The sequence below is a fragment of the Ursus maritimus genome, unplaced genomic scaffold, assembly GCF_017311325.1.
Source record: "Ursus maritimus isolate PB19 unplaced genomic scaffold, ASM1731132v1 scaffold_16, whole genome shotgun sequence".
Classification (NCBI taxonomy): Eukaryota; Metazoa; Chordata; class Mammalia; order Carnivora; family Ursidae; genus Ursus; species Ursus maritimus.
In genome coordinates, this window is record NW_024424008.1 from 473,763 (window position 1) to 500,428 (window position 26,666).

Genomic DNA, 26,666 nt, shown 5'->3' on the forward strand with positions numbered 1-26,666 from the left:
GTAGAATGAAGTTCTCCTACAACTTGATCATTAAAAGACAAACATCTATTTTAAAATGGACAGAACTGAACAGCCATTTCACCAAAGAAGATATACAAATAGCCCATAAACATATAAAAATGTGTTCCAAAACTAGAGAAATGTAAATTTAAATCACAAAGAAATACATACGGCTACTCAGGCAAGCTAAAATGAAAGGCTAAAACGATAAGCAAGGGCGCGGATGTGATTTTCTGAAATTTCATAAATTTCTCAGGGTGTATAAAATAGTACAACACTTAGAAAACAGATTTGGCAATATGAGTTCTCTGTAAATAGACCCTGAGACGGTGTTTGGGGCATAATGTATTTATGAAAATGTTAATGCTAGTGAAAGGAAACGCAAGGCAGTAGGGTTGGACAGAGAGAAATAGAATTGTAATATCGCCCTGAAAAAGCTGTGTCCAATCCTGGAGAGAGCTTGGCATGAATATTGACTATTAATAGTGATCTTCAGATAGACCTCAGTGAACTGGCATTTTATTTGTGTACCTGCAGCCTTAACTTTTCCTGAGGAGTAGGGTTAGTTATACCTGCTGATATGGTATGCCTTCTTCTTGCTTCCTGGTTCTTGTGCCCAAGAGCCCAAAGTCCCCAGATAGTAGTCACAGCTTATAATTAAACGTAAATCTTGCTGGAAAAAGTACACACTCTTTACACCACCAGGACCTGTGAGCACACAGAGTCACTGTTAGGACAGAAAGCACAATATCTCCCATGACCTGTGTACTCTTCCCATTGTGGTCCTAGCACATAGGAAGGTCTTTGATTCAGTGTGTACATTGACTCCAAGAGGATACCATCCCATAGAATACGGCTTGAGCTGATGCTCCAGATGTGCCTTTTGCAAGCTGTGTGAATGCTCTGTTAGGCTGGTAACTTGCAGTATATGATATAACCAACGGATTGAGTAGTCCTGAGCCCACTGTCTCAGTTCTTTGGTTATAACCTGTGTTCCCTGGTCTGATACAATGTTGAGTGAAATCCTGTGCCAGTGGATGAAACGCTCCATACGCTTTCAGAGAGTGGTTCTGCTGAGGCAATGCAGGTAGAAAGACAATCCCACACCCAGAATGCATGTCTCTTCTGTGAGATCAAGCTGCCCACCGTGGCAGGATTAGGACAAACGTAGTCAACTTGTCATGAAGTGGTTAGTTGGTAACCATGAGAAATGGTGCCACATCGAAGTCTCGACATCAGTCTCTATCGCTAGAAGGTCTGACATTCAGTGTTGGCAATAGCTGGATCAGTCTTAGTTATGTGGGATTCCACAGTGTTCAACCCTTGGGCAGCTCTATCGCATCCTCTATGGCCTCCAAGTTCACGCGCAAGCACTGTGGTGGCTGAAAACGGAGGATGATTGATGGCTGATTATGCTCTTCTGTCAGCGTAGCTGCACCCTCCACAGTGGATAGTCTCTGGTGGGCAATAACGTGTGGTGCAAAGACCTTCACAACATATGCCCACGTCATTCTGCCTCCCAGACCTCCCGGACTCTGGTCTTTCCGTCTTTTCTTGTCAGTCTCCTGGCCAGCCCTAATTCACCACTGCCAATGATTCTGTGTATGTTCCAGTCTCAGGATTCTTTCTTTTCTACACAAAGGGATCACTAGGTGCATCACCTAAGCCTCAGTATAGGGGACCAACACTTAAAATAAAAGCAAAATCTGTTTGCGGAATATATATCATGCAACGAAAGGGAATAATGTGAATGTGTATGCAGTGATATGATTTTTTAAATATGATTTATTGAAAGAGCTGAATAGCAGTGCATGTAGAATTATTTCAATTCTAAAAAAAATAATTCAAACAAGATGTGTGTGTGTGTGTGTGTGTGTGTGTGTGTGTGTGTGTGTTGAGAGAGAAATTCATGGAATCAATCATTTCAAATGGTCAGTGGAGATTATCCTTGGTTATGGGCATGGGGAGAAGGAGAGGCCAACATTCACTTTTTTTTTTTTTTTAAGATTTTATTTATTTATTTGACAGAGAGAGAGACAGCCAGCAAGAGAGGGAACACAAGCAGGGGGAGTGGGAGAGGAAGAAGCAGGCTCCCAGCAGAGGAGACTGATGTGGGGCTCGATCCCAGGACTCTGGAATCACACCCTGAGCCGAAGGCAGATGCTTAACGACTGAGCCACCCAGGTGCCCCTACATTCACTTTTGTATTAAACATGCCAGTATTATTTATTTTCAGTAACAGGCAGTATTTTAAAAGTAAATACTATTCCCTTATCTTTTAAAAGTAATAATTTGTTCCTGTAAGAATTAAAAAACTGAGGGGCTCCTGGGTGGCTCAGTTGGTTGAGTGTCTGTCTTTGGCTCAGGTCATGATCTTGGAGTCTCAGTAACTAGCCCCACGTAGGGGGTCCCTGCTCAATGGGGAGTCTGCTTCTCCTTCTCCCTCTGCACCTCCCCCCACTCGTGTTTTTTCTTTCTCAAATAAATAAATAAATAAATAAAATATTTAAAAAAGAGAATTAAAAAAACCCAGTAACCCAACTGTAGTATCACTAACATAAGGACAGAATAATACAATGTGACAATTGCTAGGAAAAAGCCAAGAACAGAATGCTCTGAAACTGAACGCAAGGGAGCAATTAATTCAGCATAATGGTATCTGGATGCTCTCATATTCTCTTTTTTTTTCCTAAAAAAATGACTAAATCATTTACATTACGGGGAATTCACCTGACTCTGCTTGCATCCAGTTAAGGATTGATTAAAGTATCCAGCTGGGCTTTTTATTCCCTCTGGGGGGAGCATTATCATGCCAAAAGGCCACTAACAAAGCTTCATGGAGGAAGAACTAGCATCAGGAAGTCATCATAATCCTGTGTACCTGAGGCTGGGGTTGAAGTGGCTTCATTCTTGGTTCATATATCTGAGCCTGGAGTGTAGACTTAATGGCCCAGACCTCGGTAAGTACCTGAAAACCCTTATGTTCCAATTAGATATCATCAATGAGGAACATTAAGATGGATAAAATGTGTCCTTGATGAACTGTTAGTATTTTACTATTTAATACCAGCTTAAATCTCAGGATATACTTAAGAGTGCTCCAGAGAAACAGAAGCAATAGGATATGTATTGGGCGCTGAGGATTACATATGGAGGTTGAGATGTCCCGCAATCTGCCACTTAGAGTTGGAGGTCCTAGAAAGTTGGTGGTAATTCAGCCTGAGTCGAAAGACCAGAGCACCAGGGTGGTAAGGGCAGGAAAAGATGGATTGACGTCCTAGCTCAAGCAGTCAGGCAGGAAGGACTGAATTCTTCTTCCCTCCCCCTTTTGCTCTATTCAGGCCCTAAACTGATCGGATCAGGCCATTCCATACTGGGAAGGGCAAACTGCTTTATCTATGAATTCACAAATTTAATAAATCACACATGGCTAGGTTTTGTACAAATTCCATTTAATCTCTTAATTTTAACATAGAGGCCTCCAAGTTGAGGATATGAGTTTTCATTCATTCATTGGATGTCATGGGAAATGAAATATGATTATATGGGAGACCATAAACTAGAGGAAGGAGGAGAAGTAGAACTATTATGAGCAAGAGCACACCACGCTCTGAGTTACCATTCCTCTCATTACTGAGTTAACTCTGACCTAAAATTTGGATTAATTTGTGTTCACGAGGTAAGCAGGGTTAAAACAAACAGCAACAAAACAAGGACTAGTTTTCCAAGCAGGAGAAAAACAAGTGTTGCTCGAGTTTCGTAATATTGAAAATGTCAAGTTCTGCCCTAGGTTGCTCTATGTAAAATAAAACTGTTATACTATTATATAAAAATATGTATCCTTTAAAGAAATGACTGCTTTGCACAGATCACGGCGTTCTTTCTTCAGATCATCTTCTGTAGCAATAACACGGAAGCAGGAAGCATTATGATATGTGTGTTTGGGGCTAACCAACCCACCCAAAGCAGCAGAGGACTGGAGTGGGGGTGTAGGTCCGAGAGCATGGAAGTGTATATACCTAATAGGGGAGAAGGCAGGGCTTTGCATTTCAGTCAAGGTATTTGACTTGGGAAAGTGGGGGTTATTCGGATTTTCTTAAGAGAAAGAGAATGACTGACATTACAGAAAGACAAATCTGGCAGCTGGCACAAAGGCATTGTGTAACACCCGTGCACACACGTGGCCTCTGTGATACTGGTGGTGAGTACCTTCCAAACAGGAATGTACTGACTATTCAATCAATTGCTTATAAGGTTTTTATTTTCTTTTTGTGTGCTAACTGCATTTAGAACTTCCTCTGTATTCTCCACTATTGAGAATTATGATTCCACATGCATTTATTTCAAAACTATATTTTGCTGTGGTTACATTTATTACTAAATCGCTAATAGATGACATAGGGACAGAAGTTAAACTAAGCAAGGAATTCAATCTAAAAAGATGGAATTAAACCCAGAGAAAAAAACTCAAGAGCTCAACAAAATGGTCACATTACTAGCAGCTCAGAAATGCAGGAGGCGTGTGCATAAGCTCATGGATTGTGAAGGAGAGGTTAAGAAAAGGGTACAGGAGATAGATGTGAACACACACGCACACTCACAGAACAGTATGTTCAAGAAAAAGAGAAATGCATGGGCGCCAGGGTGGCTCAGTTGTTGAGCATCTGACTCTTGGTTTGGTTCGGCTCAGGTCATGATTTCAGGTTCCTGGGATTGAGCCCTGTGTGGGGGTCTGTGCAGCTTGAGATTCTTCCTCCCCTCCCTCTGTTCTGACCCCTGCTCACACTCTGTCTCTCAAAAAAAAGAAATAAATAAGATCTTAAAAAAAAAAGGAATGGAGAAAAGATAAAAGCAAGAGTGAGGGAACAAGCATGTGTAGAAAAGAGAGGCACTATTACAAAGCTTGATACTGATTATATACAAAAGAAATCTACAAGACTTTGGCAACATATGTGAGAACAAGAGAGGAGGAGAAAAGAACAAGGCAGCATAATAAACAACTGACCTATGTACCACTTTATGGGCTGGCATCTGTTCCCTAGTGACCAGGAACTGGTATAAAAGCAAATCATATGTGTTAAATTTATGTTTTTGTAATGTACCTTTTAACACTTTGAAATATTTACAGCTTCTTTAAATAACGTCAACAAGTTATCTTCAATAATATTGCTTTCATGCCAGCACAAAGGAGTAGCCAGGCACCAGTTATATTACAATGTATCTCTCTGACTTAAGTGTTTCCCTTTATTCCTCATGTTTTTCCACTTGTAACTAACATTGACTCTCCAAGATTCCCTCCAGCATGCAGATTGGAAAGCAAGCCAAGGCTTGCCGAATGGGATTGGTGCTGGCACGAGGCGGTCACCCATGGGTAGCAGTTACCCTCACATAGTCCATTTCAGTCCTTCATTCCTTTAGCCTCTAGTTGAGAAAGATCACTTGTATTCATCCGACAAATATTTACTAAGAATCAAATGGGTGAAAGCGTCAAGGAACACCAAGATAAACATGAAATATGCCCTGACCACAAAGAGATCAGTGAAGTGGGAGGAACAGATGTGAAATAAATGTCAAATAAATACTCATATGATAAACTTGCAAAAGGTCATAAAGCAAAGCATATTCTATCTTGGATGTAAGGTGAAGAAATGTTCCAGGAAAGGATTCTAAAGGACATGATATCTAATTTAGAATTTGGACAAAGGCAGGCAAGGAAAAGAAGAGTGTTTTTATGATACGTAAAAGCAAAACACTTGAAACAGCACAGTATTCTGGAAATTGAAAGAAGTTGACTGGGACATAAAGGGGAGAGTTAGTCATAGAAAGTTAGGAGACTGGTAATTAACATCCCTCTCTAGCCAGGATTATACTGTGATCATTATTAGAATTGTTTAGTCCTACATTTTCTCTTTTTTGTTCACTACATAGAAAAAAAATACATTACTTTCCTAGCAACATTTCTCTTGATCTAAAACGCTTACACCCGGGGCGCCTGGGTGGCACAGTGGTTAAGCATCTGCCTTCGGCTCAGGGCGTGATCCCGGCGTTATGGGATCGAGCCCCACATCAGGCTCCTCTGCTGAGCCTGCTTCTTCCTCTCCCACTCCCCCTGCTTGTGTTCCCTCTCTCGCTGGCTGTCTCTATCTCTGTCAAATAAATAAATAAAATCTTTAAAAATAATAAAAAAAAATAAAACGCTTACACCCTTATCATATCACAGAGTGAATTTTACGATCATTGTGGATTTTAAACTTCCAATTTGTGGCCCCATTAAGTATTATGGAAATAATAATACTCCTAGATGGTAAAAATAATCAACAATCTAAAATACTAACTGTGGTTCTACTATAATTTTCCAATTCCTTTTACAAAGTTGCCATACCATTTTACAATCCCATCAGCAGTGTACAAAGGTAAAATTGCTCCCAAATCCTTGCCAACACATATTATAATGTTTTTTTTTAATTTTAGGCAGCCTATAGGTGTGAAATGGTATCTTGCTGTCTTCGACTTGCATTTTCCCAATGATGAATGATGTGGAAGATCATTTACATCTGCATTATTGAATTATAAAGATTTTCCCTAAATTCTGGATGCGTGTCCAAATATAGGATTTGCTAATATATTCTCTTATTCTGTGGGTTGCTCTGTGGACTTTCTTGATGGTGTACTTTGAATCACAAACTTTAAAAAAAGGTTAAGTCCAATTAATGTATATTTAATGTATTTTTTGTGTCATTTTACTGTTACAGCTCTTGTATAGAAGTCTTTTATTGTGAAATAATTTGCATATAGTGTGAGGTAAGGATCTAAATTCATTCTTTTGCATGTCAATATGCAATTGTCTTACCATCATGTTTCAAAACAATACAATTTCTTAAAGGTTAAATATTAAATAATTGCACATGTATCTGTAGTGTGATGTTTCGATCTGAACCTATGTTAATGCGTATAATTTCCAAGTTCATAGAGTGTCACTATCCTAACAAAATATGTATAAGAAATAGAGGCTGATAAATTTTCTGTTTCCTTCTTATGTGCTGAGTCTAGGGAAAACATCTAGAATATTTATATCCATCTACTGATGAATATATGAGGAATAGGTATATTTTCATGTTCCTGTATCCTACTTACATGTATTATGATATTATTCCTGTCCACACCTTACAAAATGTTTTATTTTAATCCGAAGAATTTTTGCAGAATAGGTGGAATCACAAGATTCCATTGACCCAAACAACTAGACAAATGGCTACACAAATACACATTTAAGGAAACTAGTTTTTGCCATTGCAGGAAGGCTCTTCTGAGACCCACATCCTCATCTCCCTTTCCTGCAATGTCAGTCTTTAACACCTCGGAGGTGGCAATCTCTACCTTCTTCCTCGTTGGGATCCCAGGCATGGAGCATGCTCACATTTGGGTCTCCATCCCCATTTGCCTCGTGTACCTCCTTGCCATCTTGGGGAACTGCACCATCCTCTTTTTCATAAAAACAGAGACCTCTCTGCATGAACCTATGTATTATTTCCTCTCCATGCTGGCCTTTTCTGACCTGGGACTGTCCATCTCCTCCCTTCCAACCATGCTGAGAATCTTCTTGTTCAATGCCACTGGAATTTCTCCCGATGCCTGCTTTGCCCAGGAGTTCTTCATTCATGGCTTCTCAGCTATGGAGTCATCAGTACTTTTCATCATGTGCATGGACCGCTTGATAGCCATCTACAGTCCTCTCAGATATACCTCCATCCTGACCAGTGCCAGAGTCTTTAAAATTGGCCTTGTATCTGCTATAAAAAGTATCTTATTGGTCTTCCCTTTCCCCTTTATTCTAAAGAGACTGAAATTCTGTAGGAAAAGCCTTCTATCCCACTCCTACTGCCTCCACCAGGATGTCATGAAGCTGGCCTGTTCGGACAACAAGGTCAATGTCATCTATGGACTGTTTGTGGCCCTAACTGCTATGTTAGACTTGGTGTGCATTTCTGTGTCTTACACGTGGATCCTGAAGATTGTTCTGGGCATTGCCTCACACAAGGGCCGCCTCAAGGTCCTCAACACTTGCATCTCCCACATCTGTGCTGTGCTCATCTTCTATGTGCCTGTCATCACCTTGGCGATTATTCACCGCTTTGCCAAAAACGCTTCCCCAGTTGTTAGGGTCATCGTAGCTGATACCTTCCTTCTGGTTCCCCCTCTAATGAATCCCATTGTGTACTCTGTGAAGAGTCAGCAGATTAGAAATCTGATTCTCACGAAATTACGTAAGAGACAAGGTTGATGAGAAACTTGAGGTGCAATGAATGCCCAGCTCACTTGGCAATGTTTGAACAAATGTAGAGGTTCGAGAATGACAGCAAAGTAATAGAGACTGACAAAAATATATATTTCATCTACTCAGCAGGCCCATCAAGTTTCAAAGTATTGAGTTCATTTAGCAGCAACAACATCCAACAGAGCTTGGGGTTATAATACGTTGAGCACTACATTTTCTACCTCCTTTTTCCCTTTTACCTCTCCACACAAGCAGCTATATGACTATATCAACAATAGCTACAGAAGTACCATCTTATTTTGATTCAACAAAATTTTCTATTTATTATTCTAAAAAAAAAAGGAAATTAGTATGTCCATTTGGGAAAAAAGCAAACATAACTCTAACTCAGGCATGATCAGCCCTGACTGAAGTGAACAGAAAGATTAATCACTCTCTCTCTCTCTCTCTCTCTCTCTCTCACACACACACACACACACACACAGCATCAGCATCCCCTAAAAACCTATTTTGTGTGCATTTGTGTGTATATTTGTGTGTTTGTGTGTATGTATGTGTGTTCGTGTGTTGGGGGGGTGATATATGTCTGTTTGTGTTTGTTTCATCAGCAATTCAACTAAATCATAAAAATGCTCCTATCTTCATTTACTGTGAAACATGTACTAAATGTAAATACAGTATAGGTGAGCAAATATGTCATCAATTTATATTTTAAGTTCTCTGCAATATATTAGGGGCACCTGGGTGGCTCAGTCAATTAAGCATCAGCCTTCCTTCAGCTCAGGTCATGATCTCAGGGCCCTGGGATCTAGCCCAGTGTTGGGCTCCCTGCTCAGTGGAGAGGCTGCTTCTCCCAATCCCTCTGCTGCTCCCCCTGCTTGTGAGTGCTCTTTCTCTCTCTGTCAAATAAATAAATAAAATCTTAAAAAAATATTGAATACACTGCTTCCTTTAGTATGCATATTGGGTGAGCTGCTCCTTACAAATTTGTATAGTACTCTCTTTGCCAGTTAGATAGCTAAACAGCAATATTATTTCTTAATTGGCTACATCCTACATCAATGTGTATGTGATTGAAGTCAAATATTTTAATTTCTATCTTTGTCAGTGTCTAGCAAAATACCTCGAACATATGGATTGGTTATCATATGTTTGTTAAAAGCATAGCAATCCTAGCACATTTTGAAGACACGGATATAATGCATGATAAGAAAACCAAAGAATCCATTAAAGTATGTCTGAAAATCCCCATTAATATAAAGTTCACTTCTTTTATGAATTAATTACTTGGATAGAAATTAAAATAAAAGCAAGCACAAATATAGTCAACAATCCTAAAATAAGTGGAGTAATCTCATGTATGTAGATAAGATCTAGTCAGGTCCTCACAAAAATTATCTGAAGTTTTCTAACTGAATTTTGTCTCACTTTTAATAAGCACTAATATTTAATCCACACTAAATCCTGAAAATTAGAAGGTCTGTATTACTAAGGTAAACACTCCCTGCTAGAGGCGGTACTAAATCATAGCATGCTATGCAGCACAACATTCTTAGGTAAGACATTGCAATGGCTCACAGATAGGAAATAGAAGTTGCAGGAACCTGGGGAGCTTCATCATTCTTAAGTTCTAGAAGTCATAGCATCACCAACTCTTGCTCTTTTCATCTTTCTTCTTTGTTGAAATCACTATTCTGAATGAAACCCCCTACGTGATGAGTAAATGGTCACAAGTTGGAGGGATAGGTAGTAGGGACACTTCTTACGTCTCCACTAACAGAGAAAAGAGTGAAATTTCACTATGAACTTCACTTAGAGACTTAAGGAAAGGCCTGAAAAATATGAATTACTTGATATTCTTAAACCAGAACTTGTCGTAACACCCTTGGGTATGAACTCAATGTGATTGGCAAAACCGGTTCATGACATTACTACAATCGCTGTGACTGGAATACACAAAGGAAGGTGTTTCTCTTCCTAGGAAGGTTGAAGAAATGGTATTTGGAAAAAATAGAACAAACCAAATTAAATAAAATAAAGGAAAATGAAATAAAACCAGTAGCTGTCTCCTAGACCTGCCAAAGAACGGAATGACATTATTGAGAAAAAATATAAAAAATATGATTTAAGAAAAAAATTATTAAAGGATACATAAGAAATGAGCTTAAATAGCAGCTTTTAGGAATTTTATTGGGAGTTCTTAGAAAATGGATCCGTTATTATTTTACACCAAGAATTAGCAATGAGTGTACTTAGAGAATGCAATTCATCGTGGAAATGGTAAATCATTTTTAGAATGCTACATTTAAGAAGACAGACAAGTATGCTGAAATATATCATCTTAACTGACAGCACCTATATAAGAGCCATGGAAAGCCCTCCTTTCAATCTTGGCAAGGCATTAGAATCACTTGGGAGCTTTTCAAAGTCTGGATAATAATGTAACATCACAGGCCAATTAAAACAGAATACAAAATTATTTTTAACCTATTATCCTATTGATGGATATTGGAGTTGTTTCCAAATTTTGGCTGTTATAAATAAAATTCCTATAGATATTCTTAGAGATGTGTTTGCTGTGGCAGCTGTAGTATTTATGTTATGGTATCTCATTATGATACTAATTTTTATTTTCCTCAATGCAGATTGAACTGTGAGAGTTCAAGTACACTTTTTTTACATTACTTACTAATTTCTAGGGGTTCTTTATATATCCTTTGTCATATATGTGTAATAAAGATGTTTATTCCTTGTGGATGGTTTGTCTTTTGGTCTTCTTAAAAGTGTCATTCAGTGAATGGAAGTTCTTCCCTTTTGTTAATTATAAGTGATTATTATTACTTCAGGGCTAATCTTTTTATGTCCTTGGTTATTCCAAGGTCATGAACATTTTTTTTTGTAATTTTTGTTCTACATGTTTTTTCCTTTGTTATTTAATGCTTAGGTCTATGATCAAGCTGAAATTAATTTTGATAAAGTTCAATATTTATTCATTTATTTTTGTATATAAATTGCTCCATTTGTTGAAAAGACCTTCCTTTTCCTATTAAATTTTGTCAGTGTCATTTTGTCTCTTCTTGTGTGTTGGTTTGCAACCTCAGGAACTTCCCAGGTAAAATCTGAAACTGGCCCCCATACACGGAGGGCAAGCAGAGACCAGAGAAAGAGGCAGAGCATTCCACGTTGGTAGGTGGCAGGTTTAACAAGCACAGAAACATATATGAGGCTTGTCTTGGGTAGTCGTAGGACGAGGAAATCTCCACATCTGCTCCCAGAATCTTAAAAGTTTACATAAGGCGTTCATGGGTTCAGTCACGTATACCACCCAGAGGGTCTCAATAACACATTGCTTCCTCAAGGCTATGTCTTGAACATTTCAGGGCTCCTACTGTGAATGGTGCCCAGAATGTACATTCGGAGGATTGGGTGGGGGTGAGGAGCCTCCAATTATCCAGGTCCAGTTCATGGGTCAATTGACAGTCATATCCTGTTGATAAATTCCTCCAACATTGTGTCAATGCCACACCGCTGAATAAATGCAGCTTTAGAGTTAGTGAGATCTAATGTTGCAGTTCATTCAATGTTTTTCTTATCTTGCCTATTCTAGGTCTTTTGCATTTCCACATAAAGTTTACAACCAGCTTGTCAATTTCCACAGTAAAACCTACTAGGATGTGATTAGAATTGTGCTGAGTGAATGTTAATTTGTGAAGAATTGTTAGCAACACAGTTTTCTAATCTATAAACCTGATCTCTCTGCTTATATAGATCTTGAAATTTTCTGCAGTGTTTTGAATTTATCCGTGTAGGTATCTTAAAAGTATTTATTGTATTTATTTTTGCATGCTTGGTTTTAGCGATTAAACACCTTGACTGGCATAAATGGTATTTTATATTTATACAAATTGTTTTTTCAAGTGTGTGGGAACTCAGTTTTGTATATTTCTGGCTGGCTTTTTAAAACTAACCTATTCTTGGGTGCCTGGGTGGCTCAGTTATAATGTTAAAAAATTAAAATTAACTTATTCTTAATATTTATAGATTTCTAAACAATCATCATTTGTGAGTACAGACATTTTTACTTTATCCTTTCAAATTTTTATTCTTTTCATTTCTTTCTTTTTTCCATATTACACAGTTCCGGACGTCCAATAGAATTTTTAACAGAATACTGATAGGGACATCCTGAACTTTACATGTCATTGAGAGAAAATGTCCAACATTATTTCATGACTGTAATGTCAACTAAAGCATTTTTATATATGTCTACCAATTCAAAGTAGTACCCTTTATTTCTAGTTTGCTCAGAGGTTTTGTGATGAAAATATATTAGGACTTTATCTATTGAGATGGAATGCAGTTTTTTCTCTATGTCAGTGTGAAATTTACTCATTGATTATTGAAAAGTGTGTATTTTTATGATCAGCTCCACTTGGTCAAGATGTATTGTTATTTTTTATATATCGCTGTACTCTATTTGCTGTTTTTAATGTGTTTGTAGATACCTATATTCACAAAATATATTAACCATCAAATACCATTTGCATTATTTTCTTTGTTCCAAAGATAAGATTAACCCTGCTAATCTCTGAGAATAAGCTGGTAGGCCGTTTAGAATGTTGAAATAATACAGAGTTCCAGCCAACCATTCTGTCTATAACTCCCCAAATATTGATTGACATTCCTGATTGCATGCAACATGTTTAATTATCAGGAATCTGGCAACCCTGAGCTCCTACCTTACCTCTAACATACAACCCCTGCCTGATCTTGGAGAGACCACGTGACCTCCTTGAGAAAGATTTTCTTCATCACCTGAATGAAGGTAGTAAATGTACTTACTATTATCCAAAATATTAAAGGATTCATCATCGTCATCTAGTAATGAATGAATCTCAATATGTGGAACAATTTGAATACTTGATACTGTTAGTTTCTACTATGTATGAAGTGTGGGAAAGAAGAGATTAAAGGGCCCAGATATTTGGCTTGTAAAATATTGAACATCATAGTGTATTCTTATGATAAGTCCCTAAGAGGCAGACTTAGGAAAGGGGAAAATGAAGTCTAATTTGGATCTGTTGGTTTACAGGGATATTTAGTTAGTGATGTCCAGGAGCATGTGGAAGGATGAATCCAACTTGAGGAATGAAGTCTAGGCTAAAAATAGATGTCATAGGGTGTTTGTCTTGCATCACTTCTTTATATACACAAACTCAACTCCCAACATCTCTGCTTGGACTCTGACTGGGGCAGAGGAATATCTGAGCCAAGTACCCAACAGAAGTCTCAGAGATTTTGCTCAGCATTTACCACTACCTTGTTTCTCCCATACCTGGTTACTAAGGACCTCTTACTAATGAAAACGGTTCCTGATTCATAGTCTAGATACTTATTTCATGTCCTTGGTATTAACTCTCACTGGATTTCCTGCATCTGCATGTGTTTGTATGCTTATTCTCAAAGCAGAGGCAGCCTGGCTGCAATCCCCAGAGAGTTCAGTGCCCCTTGAGCAGGTGACTGGGGAAATAAAGAGGCAAGCCCTCATATATGAGGAGGAGACTTGGCGGCAGTCAAATTCACTGACATGTGGGATTTTATACCAGAAGCTTTCAGCTACTCTCAAAAGTGATCTCCAAAATATCCACTCTCTGGTGAGTACCCAGATAGCCCTCTAGCTTTCACTTACTTTTGAATTTTTTTTAATTTTTATTTTATTTTTAATTTTTTGGCTCTCAACCACACAGAACTTCCATATAGAGCAGGAGGAAGCTTCCAAAAGTCATACTTCTAGCAAGAATGTTCCTTTCAGAGACTAGTTAAAAACACTATTTACCTTTTGGAGGATCAGCCTTCGGTAATATTCAAATTCTCCTAAATTGCAACACTGACCATGTCAGTTTATTATTCTCCTGGTAACACTTCACAAGTGGTCACAAATTTCAGGCCAAAAGAAATGAGGTATGATTTGTCAGTAATCTCTGCAGGGACTGCCCTGACAAATATATACATGATTTGAAATACAAGTATTTTTTAAAGAATGTTTAAATAACCAATTTTCAGATGGCAAAAAATAGCATTAAGGACAGTTTAATTTTGAGAAGACCATACATTACAAGGGGGATTTCCAAAGGTTAGGAAGAAAAAGAGTCTGGAATTCCTTTGCCTTTACTAAATGTCACTTTGGGAATCATATATTCTACCCAATATTAGATCTAGCACACAAAAGCAAAACAGTAGACAACTTAAGGGCCCTGGTTGTGATGAGTGCCAGGTGTTGTGTGTACGCGATGAATCACTCAATTTTGCTGAACCTAGTATTACACTATATGTTAACTAACTAGAATTTAAATAAAAACTTGACACGTTTTTTAAAAGGGGGGAATTGATGACTGCTTACTAAAACTTTACAGAAAAAAATGAATTCAGACCTGTATCTGAATGCAAAATAAAGGTCCAGATTCTCTATAGGGAAAATATGGCCAGCAGTAATTTTTCCAAGCTAGGATAACTGAAGATTCAAGTTCAAAGTGACATGTATTTTTCAGTATATGGTAGCCACATAAATTCTTTGTCCTGTCAAAAGAAGCTCTTCAAAAACTATTTTTCGGTGATTTTCCAGATATTCATATTTTACTAACGTAGCATCTCTCTCTCTCATTGTAGAGCCCTCTAAAAGTGTCATGTCCATTATCAACATATCATATGTTGAAATCACCACCTTCTTCTTGGTTGGGATGCCAGGGCTGGAATATGCACACATCTGGATCTCCATCCCCATCGGCAGCATGTATCTTTCTGCTATTCTGGGAAACTGCACCATCCTTTTTGTCATCAAGACAGAGCCCTCTTTACATGGGCCCATGTACTACTTCCTTTCCATGTTGGCCATGTCTGACATGGGCTTGTCCTTCTTTTCTCTACCCACCATGGGGAGGATCTTCTTATTCGATGCCCCTGAAATTTCTGCCAATGCCTGCTTTGCCCAGGAATTCTTCATCCATGGATTCACAGCAGCGGAATCCTCAGTGCTCCTGATCATGTCATTTGACCGCTTCCTAGCCATCCACAGCCCTCTGAGATACAGCTCCATTCTGACTCCTGTCAGAGTTGCCAAAATAGGGATAGTATTATTCCTTAAGAGTATCCTCCTAGTGCTGCCCTTCCCCTTCACTCTGAGAAGTTTGAAATATTGCAGTAAAAGCCAGTTATCCCATTCCTACTGTCTCCACCAGGATGTCATGAAGTTGGCCTGCTCTGACAACCGAATTGATGTCATCTATGGCTTTTTTGGAGCGCTCTGCCTGATGGTAGACTTTATGCTCATTGCTGTGTCTTACATCCTGATCCTCAAGATTGTGCTGGGAATTGCATTCCAAAAGGAGCAGCTCAAGGCCCTCAATACTTGTGTTTCACACATCTGTGCAGTGATCATCTTCTATCTGCCCATCATCAACCTGGCCATTGTCCATCGCTTTGCCCGACATGCCTCACCTCTCTTCAATGTTCTCATGGCAAATGTTCTTTTACTTGTGCCTCCAATGATGAATCCCATCGTGTACTGTGTGCAAACCAGGCAAATTAGAGTGAGAGTTCTGGCAAAATTATGTCAGAAGTAGATACAACAGTGATGTGTAATAGGAAACATAGCAGCTAGTTGTTTTGGGAAAGATTCCCAAGATAAGTTGCAGAGAACCTAATATTTGACATGAAGATGCATCAGTATCACTTTTTGTTATTATGTGAGATTTATTTCATTCATAACTGATACCGGGCATGGATATAAATAGAAGTGGTAACAGAAAGTGCATATCTTGAGGTCCCTCCCTTAAGGGATATAGGAAAATCCATTATCAGGATGAAAATAGATGTCTTATGATGTCATCTATGATAGAACCAAAATGATCATGTATATCCTTCCAAGGGATATACAGAAGTGGATACCTCATCCCTCAAATGCAATCCATCTGTATTCATTTCTTTGAGGTCTAGACTCAAATTATAACTTAGTCTGTCTTCCTCTCACTATTTTCATTTTAGTCATCCCAGTATAAGTCACCAGTATCTCTTTAATGAAATACTGCAATAATCTCACAAGTTTCTAAACATCTACTCTTGTTACTTTCTATTTGATTCTTTATGTTAGACAAGAGTTATGTCTTTAAAATGAAAATTAGATAGTATGATGATGACTCTTTTGAATATTGTTTCTCTTTTTTTTTTAAATTTTGTTTATTTACTAGAGAGAGAGAGAGAGAGAGGGAGTGCACAAGCAGGAGGGGAGGGGTTGAGGGAGGGGGAGAAGCAGACTCCCCACGGAGGAAGGAACCCAATGTGGGACTGGATCCCAGGACCCTGGGATCATGACCTGAGCTGAAGGCAGACGCTTAACTGACTGAGTTACCTAGGCACCCCTAAATATGAAGTTTCTTATTTCTTTGAGAATAGAATTGAAGCGATGAAGTACATACTCTAAGACTATACATTGACTGGATCTTTCTCCTTCTCCAGCATCATCAGACAGTCCTTAAACTCCAGCCCTTTTGGCCTTCTGCGTATTTGTAGAATTTACAGAGCTCTCTGCTTCTTGTGAATTATCACATCTGATCCTCAATTTTAGAATGTTCTTGACCCCAATTTCATATAATTCATTTCTATTCACTTTTTTGTTATATTTTGACTAAATTTCACTCTAGAATACTTCCTTAAGCCCTCAGTCCAAAACATAACCCTTGTTTTGAAATCTCTTTTATAGCTAGTTTATCCTCTATTCTGTTTATTATTGTTTGCAATCACAGATATAATTTCTTTCTTTCCTTTCTACTTTCTGAATAAAGCGTGCTTTCAAAAAAAGGCAAATCATATCCATTTTATTTGTTTCTGTTTACTTAATGCATAGCATGTTTTCTGATGTGGCGTAAATCTCCAATAAATAATTGTTGAATGAATTTGAATGAACAAGCCACATTTGGGGAAAGGGGAATTACTTGTTGAAAAGTTCAGAAACACTCCACCCAGATGTGATATAATTGTCTTCAGTTGTGTATTACAAAGACAGGCATATCACAGGTGCTCAAAAATGTTAAAGAAAAAATAATAAAGGGTTAAGGAGGAATTTATCGTGTAGGTTGTGGTAAGTGACAAACCTTCCTAACCTTCCCAACGTGACCTCAAAACTCAGATCATAGAACCGAGTTATCATCTTTTCTCATATCCACTCATTAACTCAAGTCTTATCCACAAATCACAATAATTCTTGTCTCCTACATTTTTATCCTCAGGTAAATCAAGAAACAAAGTCTATAAATGTCAGATGCTTAATGAACAATAATGAGCCCACACTTGGAAGGTAACTCAGAATTAATGAGAACTTTTCACAGCCATAAACATTGTTTTTGAACCTCTAATATGTGCAACATGGGCTTCCAGGCATTTTCAGACATATATTTTATTTGATTCTCATAATACCCTGGCTTTATATAAAACATTCCGGGGCACCTGGGTGGCGCAGTCGTTAAAGCGTCTGCCTTCGGCTCAGGGCGTGATCCCGGCGTGCCGGGATCGAGTCCCGCATCGGGCTCCTCTGCTGTGAGCCTGCTTCTTCCTCTCCCACTCCCCCTGCTGTGTTCCCTCTCTCGCTGGCTGTCTCTCTGTCACATAAATAAATAAAATCTTTAAAAAAAAAACAAAAACAAAAACATTCCTGCCTATTTTTTCATTTGAAGATACTGAGGCTCTGAGAAACTGAAAAAAATTCTCATAGACAGGAAATTAAAAGCTTTCATTCAAACCTTATCATTTATACCCCAGGATAGTACTGTCTTGGCTACATATTAGCTCTCACGTACATTCAGGATTGCACCTGTTTCCACCATGTGTCCTAGAATAGAAAATCCCATCATCAGATCAGACTAAGAAGTTTTTCTGCTTCTTGGGTGTCTTAATCCACCCACAACTTTCACAGTGCACCCAATATGAAAGCAGCAAATATGTTATCTGCTTCAAAAAGACAATAGTGGGGCAGCTATAGAATAGATGGCCCCATTCCAAATAAGATAAATTGAAAAGTAATTGGGTGATGGGCATTAAAGAGGGCGTGTCATGTGATAAGCCCTGGGTGTTATATGGAACTGATAAATTATTCAATACTACATCTGAAACTAATAATGTACTATGTTGGCTAATTGAATAAAAAAAAAAAAAAAAGAAATGTGAAGGATCACAGGTCCCAAGCAAGTCCAGGATTTAGCAGGGAAAATCCCATTATGCTTAAAGTTTTGAGAATAATTCTCTTTTGCTTTATGTTCAGTCCCCCAGGTCTGCCAGGATGGCATCCTCGCCTTTTTAGACCAGTTGAGTATTGGCCTTGTCCCTTCAACCCTGGGTATTGGCAGTCTGTTCCACTGAAATCAAAGCAGTGGTCCTGTCCTTTGTCCTTTGAAGCCAAAGGAGGAACGACCCTGTCCCCGAAGCCTTTGGCTCTCTGGGCCCGTGGTAGTGTTGGCAGTTCTGCTAACCTCTGAACCACCTTTGGGGTCATTCCTCCCTTTTCTTAAAGGCTAGTGCATGTTTGTAGCTTAAAAGCTGTATTGGCCAGTCCCATAGCCTCTCAAAAATCTGACACCTTTCCTTCATTTCATCTCATTTATGTCCCCATCAGTATAAACTGCCAACATTCCTGTTGGTGTATAATGCTCTAACACCTTTTTGGCTTCCCATACAATTCGCCAGGTCATCACAGATTTTACTCATACTGCTACCACAGGGGACAGAGACTTCAGTATAGAGCTGAGCTCATCTCCTCCGAAGCAAAAAGTGAGAGGGTTTTGAAATGCTGAAATGTGCTGAAGGAAAGTATTGAAGGATGTGGGAAGGGAGCGTTTGACCACTGTGATTAGCCCACTTGTGTTTGATTAATAGTGTTTATTCAAATTAGGCTTCTAGCCTCTCACAGAGACTAGGAGACAGGGGTCCTATCTTTCTTGATGATTTAATTTCAAAGGGAGGTTCCCATGTCTTTGCCAAAGACATTCCTGATTGTAGAAGATACTGCCCAAAGAGACGGAGAAAAAATTTACAACTGCAAATTTTCTAAAGTAAATGTTCTAAGAAAAGGCAGATCAGGGGCCTATCTCAGGTTTTAGTTGGGACAACCAGTAAACTCTTTTGGCAGGGCTAATCTTTCTCAGATAGACATTTTAAGAATAGAGGTCATTATCCAGGGATATGGCCTTGAATTGATAGAAGCCATGCTAGTGTGTGGTCAAGGAGAAGGTCCTCCCTCTGTTGGGATGTCTCAGTGTCTCATGATACATTGCCTTCCCTTTATGTGTCTCTGTGTCCAAATTTCTTCTTATAAGGATATCACATCATATTGGATTAGAGCCCAAGACCTTATTTTATCTTAATTACCTTTTTAAAGGCCTTATCTCGGGGCGCCTGGGTGGCACAGCAGTTAAGCGTCTGCCTTCGGCTCAGGGCATGATCCCGGCGTTATGGGATCGAGCCCCACATCAGGCTCCTCCGCTATGAGCCTGCTTCTTCCTCTCCCACTCCCCCTGCTTGTGTTCCCTTTCTTGCTGGCTGTCTCTCTCTCAGTTTCTCCCTCTATCTCAAATAAATAAATAAAATCTTAAAAAAAAAATAAAGGGCCTATCTCCAAATATGATCACACACTGAGGTGCTGAAAGTTAGGACTTCAATATATAAATTTGAGGGGAGTGATACAATTAAGCCCATAACAATATGCTTTCCTTTTTCTCCATTATTAAAGAACTATTTGATGTGTGCATTTGACTATTAAAATATTCAGTTATCTGACAAATGGGTTGGTTTGATGGTGATCAGAGCGACTAAAAATGGCCTCATCATTTAAAATATCTGTCTTCAACACACAACTGTGATCTGTATGAAATATGTCTCTGCTTCAGATACTAAATTTGAGATGAGGGAATGACCCTTACATGTAATCACTAAAAATCAAACAAACAATAAATATTATAAAATTTAGAAGAAATTCATCCTTTCATTTCTTTCTATGTTTCCTATTGTCGAATACCATCTACTGGTCTCTACAGGACAAGTCAACTTCCTAGCCTTTCACTTTCTATGGAAGTTCTACTTAATGCCATATTTCATTATTCTATAATTTGTCTCTCTTCCATTCAATAATTTAAGCCATGTTAATGTGTTATTTTCCAATAAGGTAAAATCATGACCCTGACACATATATAAATAATGAACATCCATTAAAGGTATCATTTAACTTATCTTTTTTAATGAGGGAAATAGGCTAATGTAACAATCTGTTCAAAGTAGAATTCACAGAAAAGGTATGTTTATAGACAGAAATGTTGACATGAATTTGCAAATGAGTACAAAAATGGATTCATCCACATTGGGAAAGGAAGTCAATTGAGCTCTGACCAGACAAAATATATTTGCTTGTCTACACTGGGGCACCTGGGTGATTCAGTCAGTTAAGTGTCTGACTTCGGCTGGGTCATGATCTTGGGGTTCTGGGATTGAGCTCCGTGTGGGACTCCACGCTCAGTGGGGAGTCTGCTTCTCCCTCTGTCCCTCTCCCTGATTGTGCTCTCTCTCTCTCAAATAAATAAATATAATCTTAAATATATTTGCATGTCTACCAAACATGAATTGTTTTTAGTAATTAGTATCTATAATTAACAGAATTGTAAAATAGTGCAAAGACATAGAAAGGCACAAAGCCCCCACATAATCGGGATCAGATAACTCAGAAGGCCATGCTTTAAACAATGCATAGTTTTCCACTGACGCCCACATTTTCCCCTATAGTCTCCTCCATTTAAGGAAAATAGAATCTTAAGGAATAATTATTCTTGATTACAAAATGAGGCTAACTCATTAGCTTTGGCCTGATTATTTACATAAAGGCAGGAAGGATGTTAAATTGCCATAAAGGTCTTCTTAAATTTGCAATGCCAGAGATTTTCATAAGCAATCTCAGACTGAAGAGCACCTGCGTGACATCAGTTAAGCATCTGCCTTCTGCTCAGGTCATGATCTCAGGGTTCTGGGATCAAGCCCTGGGTCAGGCTCCCTGCTCAGTGCAGACTCTGTTTCTCCCTCTCCTTCTGTCCCTCTGCTTGCCTGTGCTCACTCTCTCTGTCTGTCTGTCTCTCTCAAATAAATAGATAAAATCTTTAAAAAAAATCGCAGATTGAAAAGCCGCTTATATTTGCTGTACTGAAACTAGGAAGCCAGTCCAAGAAACTTTCTCCATCAGATTTCCCTTACAGTTCCTGTACACTTTGAATAAATTCTTCTCTTCTTGAAGTCATCAAAATGTCTCTAGGGTCCTGGCCTTCCATGGAAGTGACCTCTCTTAACTCTTTGAAGGCTGAACGGTATAACCAATTGCCAGGCCAGTTTTTCTCAAAGGGCTTGGTCAGCACTGGCTCTAGAAGGTCAACTTTAGTTCCTTAACAGTGGTTGCTAATACCTGATTACATGAACGACGTGTTCAAGTATGCCATCCCAGGCCATGCCCTGGTTGCATAATCAATTTTTCCAATCATTTCTTGCTAAAAAGGTGAACAAGCTTTTATTGCACCTATAGAAATAACTTCATTGCCATGAAAAGCAAGGACACACAATTGAAATTGTGGAACTCAGTTAGAGATAGGTAACATCCCCTCCAGGAGAGGATTATGCTAAGTGAACTGAATCAAGCAGAGAAAGACAATGATCATGTGGTTTCACTCATATGTGGAACATAAGGAAGAGTGTGGAGGACCACAGGGGAAAGGGGGGAAAATTGAATGGGAGGAGACCAGAGAGGGAGACAAACCATGAGAGACTCTAGACTCAGGGAAACAATCTGAGTGTTTCAGAAGGGAGGGGGGCGGGGAGATGGGACAGCCGGATGTTGGGTATTAAGGAGGGCATATATGGTGATGAGCACAGGGTGTTATGTGCAACTAATAGATACTTGAACACTACCTCAAAAACTAATGATGTACTTATGTTTACTAACTGAACATAATAAAAAAAGTAAACACATGTCATCAATGCTGAAAAATAAAAAAGAAATAGGTAACATTTCGAGGCACCTGGGTGGCTCAGTTGGTTAAGTGTCTGCTTTTGGCTCAGGTCATGATCTCAGGGTCCTGGGATCAAGTCCTGTTTAAGGCTTCCTGCTCAGCAGGTAGTCTGTTTCTCCCTTTCCCTCTCCTTCTGCCCCCTCCAAATAAATAAATAAAATCTTAAAACAAACAAATAGGTAACATTTCAAAATGTTTCACTTCAGTTTACAAAAGCAGAGTCTGCTAGATTATTATGGGTTGCAGATAGCTTAAGAAGGCTTTTATATACCCAGAAAATAGAACATTAAAAAAATCAAACAATATTCAAAACAAACACAATAAAATGGACCTCATCAGTGCAGAATTGTTTAATTCCTCTGCTAGATCCAGGATTAGTAGTCTCCAGAAGCTATCCATCTCTCAATGTGAACAGTCCTGGCTACCATGACTCAGTCCGCTGGAACAGACTGATAGTTACCTAAGAATCTAGTTTTGAAATGAGAAGTGCTACTACAGTCCTTTTCCCTGGGCTCTGAGACCATCATTCCTTGTTGAAGACCCAAAACTCTGGCTTGTTGAAGATTGCGGAGTTTTCAGATAAGCATCGGAATAAAACAAAAACAAAAACTATCTACAGGTTTAAGATAGTCAAGATAGTTAAGATAATCTTATAATGGCTATAATTTATAATTTATTTCTTTCTGATAACTTTCATATGTCAAAGTTCCAAGGAGACTTGGTAACAAGAATAATGCAACTGACAAGAAAATTTATTTGATTCTCTGATATGCAAAACAAGATAATGAAGTCATTACAAGAAATGAAGTTCTTTTTTTTTTTTTTTAAAGATTTTATTTATTTATTCGACAGAGATAGAGATAGCCAGCGAGAGAGGGAACACAAGCAGGGGGAGTGGGAGAGGAAGAAGCAGGCTCATAGCGGAGGAGCCTGATATGGGGCTCGATCCCAGAACGCCGGGATCACGCCCTGAGCCGAAGGCAGACGCTTAACCGCTGTGCCACCCAGGCGCCCCAAGAAATGAAGTTCTTGATAACCATCTCAAGAATAATGATAAAGCTTATTTTTGAGGACAGTGGATGTCACATTTGTGTATGAAAATTAATAAGTAGAAATTTTTTCTGAGGAAATTACCCTGACTCACATTAATCATGAGAAACAATATATATACTATACCAAGAAAATATCAAGACTACACCAAGAATATCAAGTAAAGAGATTCAGGGAGTCTAGAATAGGACCTAGACATCTGTATTTTTATATAACTCCATGGTGAAGTCTATCTGTATCTCCATTTAAAAACCCTTGACTTTAAAGATGCTTAGTGAAAATTAAAATTTCAAAACCCTCTCAACTTGTAGAAGAAAACACTAACTTTCAGGAAGTAAATCCAGTGGAGGAGGCAGAGCCAGAAAGGCATAGTTACGCAATCTGAAACTGCTGTATTATTCACATGGTGCTCTGAGATCATGTGGGGTGAGCATCGTTGTGCCTGAGGGAGCAGAGGAGGCTTCTGAGTGTTCTCCACAAATGACTAAGTCCTGTGCTCTCCTGGTCTCTGATCCCCTTGAAGGGTCACCTATGGGGAATTTTCTTCTCTTTTCCTTCTGAGTACATCCTATTAAGTTGGACTCTGCAGAGATTTCTGGGCCACTTGGGAAAACATCAGGGAGGGCTAGATTCTGTAGGTCAGGAGAAATCAGTGTGCTTATACAGCAGCAGAACCCCAGTAACGGTGGGCCACCTCTAGGTCTTCTGGATTCAAATGTGTGGTACGACGATGTTCTTACCCACTTGCTGGTAAGTTTCCTGATATTCACAGGTGTCATTTCCTGATTCTAACAAAAATGGTGTCTATGAGTTCATGGCTTTTAAATCATCTTTTGAGGGTTTTTTTTTTTTTTTTTGGCATACATTTTATTTGATATAAGGACACAGCTCTCCAAGATGAGGTTATAATTTTTCATTCATTCAGTGTTTGTCAGTGCATATCAAAATGTTATCTGCTGACCTGGGATTCTATGCAGCCAGAGAGAGGAAGCCAGGTAGCACTATCAGTCAGTGGGAGCCCACTGTGCACTGAGTTACTGTTCATCCTTGACCAAGAGTTTGAGGATTACTTTGTGTTTGCTAGGTAGGCAGGATTAAAACAAAACAAAACAACAAAATGTCATTCCAAGCTGTGGGAATTATAGATGTTGCTCAACTTTTATAATATTAAAATTGTCAAATTCTGTCCTAAATTCACCTAACTCAAAGAAAAGAATCTACACTATCATTTAGAATTATGATGGGAATGAAGCATGAGAGATTATGGACTCTGAGAAACAAACTGAGGGCTTCGGAGGGGAGGGGGGTGGGGGACTGGGATAGGCTGGTGATGGGTAGTAAGGAGGGCACGTATTGCATGGTGCACTGGGTGTTATACGCAAGTAATGAATCATGGAACTTTACATCGGAAACCAGGGATGTACTGTATGGTGACGAACATAATAAAAAACATTAAAAAAAAAAGAATTATGTATCCTTTAACCAAGTGACTGCTGCCCATTGATCACTACAGTCCCGCATTTCAGATCATCTTGTGAAGAAATAGTATGAAGCATGAAGCTCTAAACCCATGAAATATTTATAGGCTAATAAGCCCCACCTGGCAGAACAGACTTAAGTGGTGGAGTATGGTGGGAAAGAGGCTGAAAATATGTGTAGCCTGACTAGGGAGAGGGCAAGATCAGACAAGGAATTGGATGTTGGAGTGCACGTCTGAGTTTTCTTAAGGGAAGACGGACTGATCAAATTAATGATAGAGGAAGGCAACTCTGACACCTGGCACAAAGGCATTTTGTAACAATTGTGTACACGTAAGGTCTCCCCTTCAAAATTATTTAAAATCTGCTTAGTTAACATACAGTGCAATATTAGTTTCAGGTGTACAAGTTAGTGATTTGGCAATTCTATACAACCCCAGTGCTCATCACAGGAAGTGCACTCCTTTGTCCCCATCACCTGTCTCACCCATCCCCCCACCCACCTCCCCTCTGGTGACCATCAGTTTGTTCTCTATAGTTAAGAGTCTGTTTTCTGGTTTGCCTCTCTCTCTCTTTTTTCCCCCTATGCTTTTTTGTTTTCTTAAATTCCACATGTAAATGAAATCATTAGGTATTTTTCTTTCTCTGACTGACTTATTTCACTTAGCATAATACTCTCTAGCTCCATCCACATTGTGGCAAAGTGGCAAGATTTCATTCCTTCTTACAGCTGAAGAATATTCCATTATATAGAAAAATATCATATGGTAATATATAATAAATTAATATTTTATTAATATTATTAATATTTTATAAATAATATTAATATATTGATATATAATATAATATAAAATATTGATATATTATATATATATATATATATTGCATCTTTTTTTTCCATTCTTCAGTTTGACATTAGTGGCGAGTGCCTTCCAAGTTTCATGTAATAACTATTCAATCAACTTCTCATAAGGTTTAAATTTTTTCTCTGTTGTTAATTGCATCTAGAAATTCCTCTGTATCCTCTGCTAAGCGTCCTGTTATTCCCTGTTTTATTTCAAAGCTTTGTTGCTGTGGATTCAATTATCACTAAACTGCGACAGGCAATCTAAAGAGACACAGCAAACTCAGCAGCAACTTCAACCCAGGGAATGCAACTCGGGAGCTCGAGAGACGTGATCTTGGAAGTGGCGGCTCAGAAACATACCATGAGTACGTTGCAGTTTACCAACTGTGAGTATGCAAGTAAGAGAAAATATACAAGAGAGGGAAAGATACAGACAAAAAGTTAGGAGCAAGGAAGAGAAAAATGGAGAAAGGGATTGTTGAGAGTCTATGCTTAGAAAAGAGAGGCAACAATAGAAAAACTGGGCACTGATTCTGTATGAAAAGCATCTGTGAGCCTCTTGCGGCATGTAGGAGNNNGAAAGAGAAGGCAAGAAAAAAGAGCAAGGAGGTAATGCGACATTGCTAGATGCCTCTAGGTGTAAGAATATCCATTCTCTAATCACTGTGTATTGTTGTGAATGCAAAACATTTGAATTTTATATTTATTTTAATTTGTCCTTGGACAATTTGGAATATAGATGGTTTGTTTAAATAACGTGGATAATTTTCTTCAATATAATTGCTTTTCTGTTGTCAGAGGAGAATAGCCAGATACTGGTTATGATAACATATACATCTCTTAATATGCACCTCATGTTTTCCACTTGTAAACTAAGATTGACTGTCTTGAGATTGAGTACTTTATTTCTGTTCTACATTTCTTTAGCCTCT

The 26,666-nt window shown here is 38.6% G+C and overlaps 2 protein-coding genes across 2 annotated transcripts; both read left to right on the top strand.

Moving 5' to 3' along the window:
- The first annotated feature begins 7,339 nt into the window (after positions 1 to 7,339).
- On the top strand, positions 7,340 to 8,281 carry LOC103681218 (olfactory receptor 51A7-like). The gene has a single exon (XM_008710750.2). The coding sequence runs from the start codon at positions 7,340 to 7,342 to the stop codon at positions 8,279 to 8,281; it is 942 nt and encodes a 313-aa protein (XP_008708972.2).
- A 6,656-nt stretch (positions 8,282 to 14,937) lies between these two features.
- Positions 14,938 to 15,894, top strand: LOC103681176 (olfactory receptor 51A4). Its single transcript, XM_008710707.2, has one exon. It carries the CDS (start codon positions 14,959 to 14,961, stop codon positions 15,892 to 15,894), a length of 936 nt encoding a protein of 311 aa, XP_008708929.2. The 5' UTR covers positions 14,938 to 14,958.
- The last annotated feature ends 10,772 nt before the right edge of the window (positions 15,895 to 26,666 follow it).